Source organism: Sceloporus occidentalis, unplaced genomic scaffold, assembly GCF_023333645.1.
Source record: "Sceloporus occidentalis isolate IW3139 unplaced genomic scaffold, rSceOcc1.0.p SCAF_27, whole genome shotgun sequence".
NCBI lineage: Eukaryota > Metazoa > Chordata > Lepidosauria > Squamata > Phrynosomatidae > Sceloporus > Sceloporus occidentalis.
The window spans coordinates 10,016,312-10,029,571 of record NW_028317007.1 but is presented as its reverse complement, the minus strand read 5'-3'; the positions used below and the strand labels follow the sequence as shown (position 1 = coordinate 10,029,571).

Sequence of the window (13,260 nt, the reverse complement as noted above, 5' to 3'; positions counted from 1 at the left end):
CAGGAACTGCACGCAATGCCAAATGTCGGCTGGAGTGTTGTGAAGCACATCACTACTAGAATCAAACTTATCTATATAGAATCCTAATGAACGAATCTGGTTTTGGAGAATACCAGGAAAATGCTACCTACTGGAATGCATAGTGCATACTGTAAAGTTTGGAGGAGGAATAATGATCTTGGGCTGTTTACAGGGTTTGGGCCAGGGTAATGTTAATGCTATGACATACAAAGTCATTTTAGACAATTGTAAGCTTCCAACTTTGTAACCAGTCTATGAGAGTGCTTAATGGGCAAAGCAGAATATTACACTGAAAGTTATCATTTTTAACATTTCGATCTTTAAAATATAAAATAGAAGAATAAAAGTGGTATCAAGATGAAGCAATTGGATAGACAAAATAAGTGAGACCGTAATGCACAGTCCAAGAGACCCCGATGAAACGCCACTCACCAGATAAAATAACACTGCAGTTGCACATTAAAAATAACTAAAACAAAACCCCATACATTAAATTAGTAAACTTTTTGTACAGCAAACTGTTTTTTTTTGGAGTTGGAATTAAAAATGCACGTGATGTTTGTTAACTGTTATTTTACATAATGTTATTATACATTTTCACTTCTGTAAAGCATAACCCTGCTAAGCAGTGGGGCAAATACCTAGCACAGCATGGCTTTGCTTGAAAATTGGTACTGTCCAAAGAAAGTCTGTTGTGACGTATGGAAAGGTATTAATCACTTCACTTATGATGGGTAAGGAAGGTTATTTGCTTTTTCAAAGCAACATTTCCAGCAACAATATTATTTTAAGAAACTTTGCTCACGGAACATCAATGGCATCAAGTTGAAAGCAGGAACTTTATTACCTGGTTAATCATCAGTTAACACATGTGGATTCTATCTGCATGCGGGAGAATAATATTGGTCATGCTTTACACGTTTCCTGCTTAACAGCTGAGGAGCCTGTGATTAAGTGCTATTCAGCACGAAATGCGTAAGGCCTGATCATCATTGCTATACCTGGGAACTTGTGGGCTCCGGCTACCGGGGCCTACCCTTGTGGGACGGGGCCAGTACTGTGGGTGTTCCTGCTGATGTCAGGGGGCGTTCCCAGTGTCACTGGGCGTTCCCGCTGACATCTGGGAACACCCCCATTTAAAGGGGAACTGGGCAAGGAGTGGAAGCAGTGCTTCTTCAGTTCTCTCGGCCAAACTCAGAGAGTTCCCAGGTATGATCATTGCACGTCTCCCCATTCCCTTTAATTTTGTTCGGTGTTGAATAATATTATTATATTATTATAATAGTATAGCCAACGCACTCAAAGCTCCCAAGTCTTCTATAACGGTATTGTTCACTGCCATCACTATGATTCACTATGATCATTTCTCTCTCCAATTTGTTTACTTTAATCTTGTTATCCAAAGAATTGATCTCTCTCCAGCCCATGCTTCCCAAAATCTTTGGTGCCCAAAGCAAACCAACTCAGTTGTGGGAGTGATAAGATTTGGGACAGTAGTACCGTATTTGCTCGATTATAAGACGACCCTGATTATAAGACGACCCCCCAAAATCTGAATATTAACTTAGGAAAAAAAGAAAAAGCCTGAATATAAGACGACCCTAAAGGAAAAAAGTTTTACCAGTAAATGTTAATTCATGTAAACTATTTTTTTTAAATAAAAGCTATGATTGAGAAAAATATTTTTTTTTGTTTTTATTTCCTTGTATTTTCCAACCTGTCCCCCAGTTACGCACATCTGCCCCAAGGCTTGCCACACCAATATGGCACTGTGGCCCATGATATGCCTTTTAACCCTCTATATGCCACTGTGCCCCATGGTATGCCTTTTGACCTCCTATGTGCCACTCTGCCTCCAGAAATGCCTTATACCCCTATTTCCCATTCTGGCATTTAGGGGGTTAAAATGCATATTATGGGGCAGAGTGGCATATAGGGAGGTATAAGGCATTCCAGGAGGCAGAGTGGCATTAAGGGAGTTAAAAGGCATTGTATAGAGCACTCTGCCTCCAGAAATGCCTTATACCCCTATATGCCACTCTGGCATTTAGGGGGTTAAAAGGCATATTATGGGGCAGAGTGGCATATAGGGAGGTATAAGGCATTTCAGGAGGCAGAGTGCTCTATTAAATGCCCCCTTAATGCCACTATGCCTCCTGAAATGCCTTATACCTCCCTATATGCCACTCTGCCCCATAATATGCATTTTAACCCCCTAAGTGCCAGAGTGGCATATAGGGGTATAAGGCATTCCAGAAATGCCCTATGCCCCCATTTAACACACACACACACACACACTTACCGGGCTTCCAATTTCCTGCTGTATTGCCGGTGCAGCGGGTTGACGTCTCCTTCCACTGCAGCCGGAAGGAGGTGGAGTTGGCAGCGGGGGTTTGTCTGCGTCCGTCGCGGATACCTTCCCCGGCTGTCAGAGATCAGAGTTCCCCTGATCTCTGACAGTCGGGGAAGGTATCCGCGACGGACGCAGACAACCCCTGCTGCTAGCCACACCTCCTTCCGGCTGCAGCGGACGTTGTCTACGCGAATCGCTTAGACGTCAACCCGCTGCCCCGGCAATACAGCAGGAAGCACCGGTAAGTGTGTGTGTGGGGGGTGTGGGGTGTGTGTGGGGTGTGTGTGGGGTGGGAGACAGGAGGATCCAGGTCCCCTGCAGCGGTGCGGGGGATCTGGATCTTGGTCTCATAATCAGACCTCTATTTGAGGTCTGATTAGAAGACGACCCCGATTAGAAGACGAGGGGTATTTTTCAGAGCATTTGCTCTGAAAAAAACCTCGTCTTATAATCGAGCAAATACGGTATGTTTAGAGTCAGAAGAACTGATGTTGCCACCCTGGTCTACTTTCCCCGGGCAGTTGCCTGACTTGCCTGGCACTAAGACCTGCCCTGATCTTAACAAGTTCAATAAATTAAATTAGAAAAGGAAAATCAAATTAGAATTACTTCAATGATTGCTTCATAAGATTGATTTATTTACATAAAACTAACAATCCCATTTTCAAACCTGTAGGCTCTGTAATTTTGCTGTTTGAATTTTAGATACATGTCATAAGCTGATAGAAGCTGATCTTAAGCAGAACACGTTGTATCATACAAGAGTTGGGGCCTATCTGTAATTGCCAGATGGCTGTGATTAAAATACTGGGCACCAATTATTAATGTGTCCCAAACTGGAGATGTTAGCAGTTATGTACATGTAATGTGTTTTGTTTTTTTCCTGGACCAATTGCGCAGTCTAGTTGAAAACAATAAACTGCAAATTTTTCCCTGTACTATTTTGTTGAAAACAGTACACCCAGCAACCCTTCGTGCGGTTTAATATTGTGGTTGTTTTTCTTATGGAGTTATCTTGCATAGCGTTACCATCGTAGCTTCTCTGCTAGTGACCAACTACTCAAAGGCAAAAGGTTTGGGCATAAGGCATCTGAAATAATGTGCACCTATTTTTATATATTTATTGATTTATTACTAATTCATATAGCACCATAATATCCTGTACATATTGTCAGGTCTTGAGGCCTGCGTCTGCACGGCACGGGTTCCGCTATCTCAGGCTTTCTCTTCCAGGTCCTCTTCTAGTCTTGATGCGGCCGCGTGGGGTGGTGTGATTGAGTTGCAGCGTGCAGTGGGGGGCGTGTGCTACTGTTCCAGGTGTGTCCTCATTGGTTGAATACTGAAAAGACATACCTGGCCAATCCTACTCTGAGAGAGTTAGTTACCTGAAGCTAATGGGAGGAGTTGGTCACCTGTAGCCCTATATAAACTCTACTCTCTCCTCATTCCATGCTGAAGTATTACCAAGATCTAGTGTCTGTCTCCTGTCCCACGGCCCTATTTTGTTAAGCCCTTGTGATCCTGTGCCGTCTGCCTTGACCTTGACTGATTATTACCTTTATTCATATTTATATTATCTTTCATTTATATTGTGTTTTTGACGGCCTGCTTCTTGGTTTCTACAGCTCCTACCATAAAGCTCCCAACCCAGTCCTGACACATATCCTATGTGTCTCTGTACGCTATAGTCATTATGTTTTAACCTTACTTTGGAAGTGAAAGCATGAGTTAGCTTTCTGATTCCAGAAGGGGCTTATCTTTGTCAATCTTTCTTAATTTTCACTTATGAAAAATAAAATGTGTATGTAGGCTCAAGAAAAAAACTGCTACTTATTCAAACTCAAACTAATTAGCTTTCCTTAACAAACCAGTATCTTGTGTAACTTTCATGGTGCATTTCTTCATTGTGTGCCAACTTTTTAATCTGTAGATCTTCATAAAAAATATGACTTATATGTATGCATTTAGCTTATGTATTAACATTAAGCCTTTAAATGGTGGAATAAAGCACTAGTTTTTGACCTTGTCTGAGTTATCTCAGTGGTAGAATGTTGTTTGGTGAGTTTTTTAAAAGATTGCATCATGTGCAAGCAGAGACCCCTGCAGGCCAGAATTAGATTGTAACAATCCAAATGCAGATAGATGATTCTGAATGCCATGTTATTGAAAACATATAGTTTCTTTATATTTGCATTTATAAGTATACTGTATACAACTTAGTAAGTATTACGCATTATTTATTATATTCAATCAAGAATAGTAAGCATTTTAAGTATATATAGACACCAATGCTAGAAGTTACATTTTCCCCTTGAACTTTATACATTAGCTCCTTCTATGCTTGCTTTTCATACTGTTAAGAACTATACTAATTTCAGCTCTTAACAGAGCCAGTAGTTAGATGGGGGACCTTGCAGCAATGAGGTTAGTAGTGAGTACCTGCAAAAATTCAGCTTCCTTAGTAGGGTTCGGTTTACTAAATGTATGTGCCGAGTTTGTCATGATGCTGTGTTGCTGGGGGCTCCTGGCAAATGTGGTCCAGATTACCAAACACATTATGTGTTCTACAAATCAGGTGCACTTGATTCTTATCTTATTTCAGAATGATTATATCCTCAAATCTGCATGCACTGTATCTGCTTATGTATCTGTGAAATAACTTTATTCATTAGCAATTCCTGATTATGGTATGGAGATGTGGTGTGATTTTTGTGTTTTTGTGTCCTGCAGGCATTCATGTCAATGTTTCAGATTCTGACTCAAGAAGGATGGGTAGATGTCATGGATCAAACTCTTAATGCTGTTGGACATATGTGGGCCCCCGTGGTTGCAATTTACTTCATCCTCTATCATCTTTTTGCAACTCTGGTGAGTTTCTGTTTATACATTTGTGAAGATAACAGCATACATTACACATGCCATGTGTATTTAGCTTTCCTTTTACCAATAGTACAAAATATTCTCAAAATATGGACCCAGTGCAACCAAATTGTTACTGATTTTGAACTAATATTAGCATCAATTAGCCACAATGTCCCCTGCTGGGATTTGCTGTACATATATAGTTTTTTGGTCTTGTTTGAATGATTTTGGTGGACAGAAAGCGGTGTTCTTGCAACTGACCTTAACAATATGCTGCTTAAATTACCACCCAGTGGTATTCATCATGCCGATAGTCGCTCTTCAGTTCCATTGCATTCTAATCACAGCAGTAATTATACTGGAGACAAAAGCTTAAAGCCTCTAGGGTCTGAATAGTTGATTAGAAATCAGTGCAGCTATTTCCTAAAGATTGGCATGGAAATGAACACAAGAGATTTGTTCACACTAATAAATGCTAAAAATAGGTTCATTTTAGAATTGACAATAGGTTTCCAGATAGCGTTGTCATTTTAATGTTCACTTTGCTGCCAGAAAGTTAAGTGAAGCTATATACATTGCTTTTATTTAAGCAGAAAAGTACTTATTGCAGAGGGAACTGTGTGAGTTGTATCCCTGTGATGAATGTAGGGCAATGCAATGTAGAGAAGTAACAGTATATAAATTCTTAGATTAAAATACACCAATCCAGTTTATTGTATGTTATAATCTAAACATTGAAACATTCCATCTGACGTAAAGCATACAGAAAGCTGACCAACTAATCACGTTTGGACCTGATCTGGACTGTTCACTAGTTTCAAGATGGTTGGAATTGAGTGTGTCAGACAAAGGCGGAACATCCAGCGTCACAGGGGTCGCGTCTACGACCGGGCCCTGGAGTTCTGCCAGTCAGGGGGGCCCAAGGGGTGCCGAGCGGTCGTTTTCAGCAACTGCTCGGCGTCCTTCTTTCTCCTCTGCTCCCGTCCGCAACCTGCCTTGCCTGGTCTTCTCTTTTTTATGATAGACGCAGTTCAAATTCATGAACAAATCTGTAGTTATCATATTTTTGACATTTCTTGTTTCTGTAAAAGAAAAAAAACTTCCATTCACCAATAATTATGTTGCCCATCAACGTTGATTTTAATCGACAAAGTCATTTGAGCAATCCATATCCATGATTGCACTTGTCATTGAAAGATATGCCATGCCATGGATTATTAAAGACAGTATTATTCTCACAATACTTATTTCCATTCACTATAATATTTTACTGCCTAACCCAAGAAATGACAGCTTTGTTATTGGGAAACAACATGATCACAGATTCTAGGAATTATTCAAGGCAAAGTGGCTTCAGTCTCCTAAATTATTATTGGAGCAATATCCTGACTTTGGTATGAATGCTATTTAGGTACCTGAAAATATCTGTCTCTTACTGGAGAAAGGTTTGATGTCCTCTATTAACATATTTGACCTGCATCTCTGAACCCCTGCACCATTCACATTTACCTTTTTGTAAATATTTGGGGGGTTTTATCAAAGAAGCAATACTTAGGTTTGCATTTGCACCTCCATTTGTGGAACAAATATAAATTCTATTTGTTCCAGAAATGTTAATAGAGTCCAGCAAAAAATCTAGTCTCTTTGAAAGCTGGAAACTTTGTGCCAAATAGGAGAAGTAGTGTTGGATGAAATGGATGCCTCCGGGGAATTAATATATTGCCATCTGATGCTCGTTTTCAAAAATGAACACTATCATTGTAAGATTCAAGATCTTTCTCAGTTTGTACATAGGCAGTATAGCTAGATTATTCGTTTAACAGTTTGCTATATAATTACTCCCACTCAGCTGTCAAAAATGGTGGGTGGTTTCAGATTTAAATGCCAAATTGGTTATGTTTATTATCATTTTTAGGATGTTATTTTCTTTAAGACTAGAGCTATTACAATGTTTGCATATGGTGCAAGTGGGGAGAAAAATGCTTAATAGCCAAGGAATAAACATGTAAAAGAACTGTTTTCAGCAGTTTCTTTTAAGACAAAACATAAAAGTGCCACATTACTGCCCATAACCGTTTCACTGCTTAAAGTATTCAAAGCCATTCACAACACAAGTCGATATATCTGGGCCATCCGTTTAATTTTCTTTTAGCACTACAGAAGGTTTTTTTACAAAGATTATGTCTGTGAAAATAAAACACAGGGATTTCTAAAGAAGAAAATGCTACTCAGCATATGATATAAAACAACTAAACAGTAAAGTAAATAAACAAATGTAAAGTATATCGAAAACATAAAGTGTGATTTAACTGACTGATTCCAAAATCGTGAACATGGCTTCTAAACTATACCTTCAAAAAGAAAGATACAGTGAAACCAGTGGTAAGCAAGAGATTCAAATGCGTGCACCACTTAAATGGATACATTTTTGCATGTCCGGAATCCTCAAGACATGTCTAAAGAACTTTAATTTAAGCAACAATGCTCTACTACAATTCCTAAATATCACACTTTCCACAATCAAAACTAGTTATAGGCATTTTTAGTTAATTTTTGTTATGTTAAGAAATTATGGTAAAACCACTGATCGTGATAGGTTCTAAGGGTGAGTGAGCACTTCTGACACTGTTCATGCCCCTCAAGGTTTTTTTAATATCCACTGAAGCTCAGTTCTTCTGTAAATATTTGAACATTTAAGAGCACACTTAACCGTTATGCTGTTATTTTAGGGATTCTTTATAAAACACCTTTAGTAGAGAAAAGTAAAACAAGTAGTTTCACAATGTATCTGTAATTATGGAAAACAATTCATATGTATAACTTGCAAGTTATCTTTCAACAAGTATGGCTGGCAGCTTGGAACTCCGCCAGCAATCTGGCAGCAGAGGGGTGTGAGGTCGGCACCCATGCCTTCCGGCGCCCCCAACCCCTTCGCTTACCATCAGAAGGGGTACACGTGCAACCTCACCCTCTCCATCACTGCAGCTCCCGGGTCCACACGTGCACGCCTCTCAAACAGATAATACTCTGTTCCATATGAGCAAGGTAATTAGGACCCACTTTATTGTATATATATATATATATATATATATATATAGTGGGTCCTGCGCTTTCTTCCTCGCTCAGTTGTGGGGCTTGCTTGTGCCAGTGAGTGTTCCATGTGCCTTTTTGCCTTATCTTCCTGATTTTGACCTCTTTGTGAACCTAACCACCTCCCCTAGTCATCTGCCTGTTTTTGACCACGCTTTTTGAAGTACCTTTTTGTACTGCAAACCCGGCCTCGGCATCCATTGGGCTGCTCTGCCTGACCCTGTGACATTACAACGGAGCCAAGCAGCATGGAGCCCACATGATTAGCAGATGCTATCACTACATAAACCATACAGAAACAGCAACAGGTTAGATAAGCACAACCTGCCTCTGCACAACATACCCCTCCCAATGCACCTGTGCAAGGCTGCTGTCCAGAGGGTGCCATGGCTCCTGAACCTCATGGGGGGGCATGTCAGAGTATCACCTGTGGCGCCCCTCAAAAAAGTATGAGCAATTGGCAATTGTCCAGCGCCCCCCGACTGGTTAACCAAGCCACCGGCCCCTACACAACAAAAGGGATCCATGAACTCCCTTGCGTTCTCCATCACTGCAGCTCCCAGGTCTGCCCACATGCCTCTTAAAGTGTTTTTACCCTGTTCCACCTGAGCAAGGTAATTAGAGCAGCTCTATATATATTGGATCCTGCCCTTTCCTCCTTGCTCAGTTGTAGAGCTTGGTTGTGCCAGTGCTTGTAGTAATTTTTTTAGTGTCTTTTGCCTTATCTTACTGATTTCGACCTTCTTGCCTTATCTACCCTCGTGAACCTAGCCTTAGACTTCTACTGCAAAACCGGCCTACTCGCCAATTGGGCTTCTCCATCTGACCCCATGACATCATGGAAAATATTGAGGCTCTAAGAACCATTCATCCCATCTAGTCTGCACACGTTTTCTGATGTGAGGACTTACATCTAAGACTTGTCTTAGATTGAGAATAGCGTTATGCCTATCGCATGCATGTTTAAATTCCCTCTACCACATCTGATGGGAGACAGTTATACTTATCTACTACCCTCTCAGTTAAGTAACATTTTCTAGTCCTTGACCCTCTATTTTTATATTATTACCTCTAACACTTTCCCTGATTTGAAACAAACTTCTTGTACTTTGTTAAATGCCTTTATTTAAATGTTTCTGTCACATCTCCCCTCTCCTTTCTTCCAAGCCATACATAGTCTTCTTGATATTTTCATCATGCAAATCATTTACCATTTTAGTAGTCCCCCTCTGAACTCTCTCCAAAATGTCAACATCCTTCTGGAGATAGGGTCTCCAGAGCTGTATACAATACTCAAGATGAGGTCTGACCAGAAATCTGTAAAGTGCTACTAATGCCTCTAGCTAGTTGCGCAAAAGCAAGATGGCTAAGATACTTACATAGTTACTGAAGTTGGAAAAACAAAGTACATCACATTCAACATTTGTGAGTGCATATATATGTTGATGCAGAAAAAGGCAAAAAAAAAATAAACACAATGAGAATTTTATTCAATATTGTACCAAAAGATGTGAAAGGGTATGAGAAAAAAGACTGGCTGATGAATACTGTAGTCTTCCAGTACACGCAGTGCTGATAGAGATTTTATTAATACTTTTGAGATATATCCAGCTGCAGTGATCAGAAGATAAAATTAAATGGGTAGTAATGTTAAGCTAAACATGGCTCACAGCTCAATAAAGGAAATTTTAGATATGTACCTAAACCTGTTTTATAGAAATGCAGCAGCACATGCCACAGAAAAACAAACTTATTGACTGGAATATTTTCATTATAGCTTTCATGATCAGAATATAGCCACAAATCAATCATTATAACTGTCCAAAGGAGAAAACCAGAAGGATTACACCAATGGCAGCTACCAACCAGAACTAAAATTGGGGCCCCCTGGGGCAACTCCAAAAATATGACCAGCTCGCATTACTTATACATCTATAGTGGGGCCTCCATCATTTTTTATATAGATATTAAATGTAATTTTCTCTATAAGCTTTTTCTTACATGCCAGACAGATTGGCATTAGCTTTGCTCATGTTTGATTTCAGTATGCTTTAAATTTTATTCTAGAATAAATGCATTTGAAAATATCTAAATGAGAATTGAACATTTATTTATTTCTATATTTCCCAATGATCATCTAAAGCAGACTAGAAAAACACATGAATTGTATCATTACTGAAGAGTTATTATTCTGGTTATTAATCTATGTCACAGTTAGTACACTGTATACACTGTATCTTCAAAAGGCACCCATTTTTCAGTTCCTGTCAATTTTTCAGTAAAACAATAATTGCTTTCCCGGTTTATTGCAATGTTTTAAGCTATGCAATCGTTATTTTTATGGTCAAAATTCATTAGCGTAATGTCCCTAATTCTTGCATTCATTTGTCTGTTTCATTTAATGTTTAATAAAAAAATACAGAGTTGATATGGAAATGCTTGACCGTGATAATGTTAACATATATCACCCGGTGTCAGCCTGCTTTTTGAAAACTTTTGAAAATTAATTAGCAAAACAAACTAGTTTCTGAAATAAGTTAATTGTTAAATAAGATAAAATTGAGGACTGAATGTAAACCAAAACTGGTAAGTTATAGCAAGATAGAGCTCTTGATAGTTGCTTGACTTATTATAAAAGGGATTTAACACAAATTAATTCCAAAAATAAAGATCCCCTTAAAACGTACTATTCTATTGTTCAATTAACCCAGACACCCAATGGGAAGCTTGGAATCCTATATCACACCATGGCCTATATTAGTAAAGTGCTCCAAACACTAATAAATAGTGTAATGGCATACATCTAAGACAACAGAATACAGTGGTAGCACACAGGTGTTGTTGCCCCCCCCTTAAGTTACTACATAGGTGGCAACAAGTGAATATGTGAATTTTCAAAAAACTTCTGTAATGCCCTGGTACAAATGCCAGCTATCCGGTTGTGCTGAATACAAAATATCCAAATTACAGTTTATCAAATAAAATTGCAGTTAAAATTTTTATTACTATGTATTACTATTATATTTAATGTAATATTTTATTTTGTGCTCTACAATGGTTGATATCCAGCTATGTTCTTTGTTTTCCTAGATTTTACTCAGTTTGTTTGTGGCAGTTATCTTGGATAATCTGGAGCTTGATGAAGACTTGAAGAAGCTTAAGCAGGTAAGGAAAGAAGCGAACAAGTACATATTGCTAAATGTAATGAATTAATACTTGAGTTGTCTTTAATGCTAATCGATTAAAAATATATTTAAGCATGCATAATGTTCTTAGAGCATAAAATACAACATTATGGTGATTAATTTGACATGCAGTGATACAAGATGTGTCACCTACCTGAATTAGCAGCCGCCGGTACGGAGGAGAAGGAGAGGGAGACCCCCCTCCGGCAGCCAGCAGTCTCTGCTGCAGGTACCGAGGAGAGGGACACCTCCCCTCCTTCAATCAGCAACTGCAGCCGCCGCCACGGAGGACCCCCCTCCGTCAGCCAGCAGCCACAGCCGCCACGGAGGACAGGGAGACCTCCCTCCACCAGTCAGCAGCCGCAGCCACCGCCACGGAGGAGAGCGGAGACCCCCCTCCGTCAGCAAGCAGCCCCAGCAGGCGTTACGGAGGAGAGGGAGACCTCCCTCCACTAGCCAACAGCCGCATCAGCAGGCACGGAGAAGAGGAAGACCTCTATCCACCTCCGTGCGCCCTCTGGTAGTAAGACCAAGAACTGCAGGGACATATACTTATAGGCTACAGTCTTCCCACACTCAAGATGGGAAGTGAAGTCAGACTTTTCATATTTTGGTGCCAAAACCTCTAATTGGTGCCTAGTCACTTCACATCTTAATTTTTTCCTCTTTATTGTTTGACCTTGGCTTGTTCTTGTTTATTCTGACCTCTGGATTCCTGACCTTGGCTTACCCTTGAAGCTGTCTGGTCTTTGTGTCCTTCCTGCATCAGTGTCTCCAACCTTGCTGTGCATGACAAGATGTGATGGGACTTTAAAAAAACCAAAAAGAATATAAACAATCAAAAGAACTCAACAAACCATAATGGCCTCTGAAAAAAGGTGTCTATCTGTGTCAAAACAAAAGTACAAAAATGTACAAAAAGTTAAAAAAATAAAAAATCTTACAAAAGTTTAGCTGTAAGGTAAAAAATACGTATACCCAGAAGGCAAGTGCTATAACCAACAAGCAAATGCTCCCACATACTTTTGAGTAAATTCACTACAAAATACTACGAAATCCTGCAGTTAATATGAGCAAATACATCTTGACAATCCTTTACAAACTGCAGGAGCAGGCTTGGACGTGACTTGTGTGCATAGGCTGCCACATCAGTCATACAGCAGGTAAATTAAAATTAGCGTGTTGAAGATTGTAAGCACGTTTGAGCAGGGGCCTCCTCACCTGTTGTCTTTGTAAGTCAATTTGTTATGTTACATGTTACTTGTTATGTCCTGTCTACCCATTGTACAGCGCTATGGAATTTGATGGCGCTATATAAAACAATAAATAATAATAATGTATTTCCTTGTGGTAAGAAGATACCGTTTTTATCACTAAGCTATTACTTCTCATTATTAAAATGCAAGAGTCACCTTTCATAATACTGTATTTCATAGAGCAGCATTATATCTGGGCGTATATGCTAGGTGTACTTATCATAGTACCATAGTATCGTATTCATAGGTGTATTTATATATATGTATTTATATATATATATATATATATATATATATAAAAGTTGGAAACTTAAGGTTAAAAGTGTGGCAACCCCATGTCATTGTTTTATGTCTGATTTCAATGCTCAATGTCCCAATTTCAATGCTGTTTCATCTATTGTACTAAAAACACAAGAAAAGAAAACACACACCACTAGTGTAAATTAACCCCTTGATGACAATTGCCGGTCCGGGCACGTCACAGAAAAACATG

At 39.4% G+C, this 13,260-nt stretch overlaps 1 protein-coding gene across 3 annotated transcripts in view; it reads left to right on the top strand.

Moving 5' to 3' along the window:
* The window catches only part of LOC149299922 (sodium leak channel NALCN-like), a 150,614-nt gene that overhangs the window by 80,838 nt on the left and 56,516 nt on the right, over positions 1-13,260 (top strand). For all 3 annotated transcript variants that reach the window (XM_089485815.1, XM_089485814.1, XM_089485813.1), the window contains 2 exons: positions 5,105-5,242; positions 11,417-11,491. In XM_089485815.1, the coding sequence (XP_089341941.1) occupies positions 5,105-5,242; positions 11,417-11,491 (213 nt within the window). The remainder of the gene's footprint in view (positions 1-5,104; positions 5,243-11,416; positions 11,492-13,260) is intronic.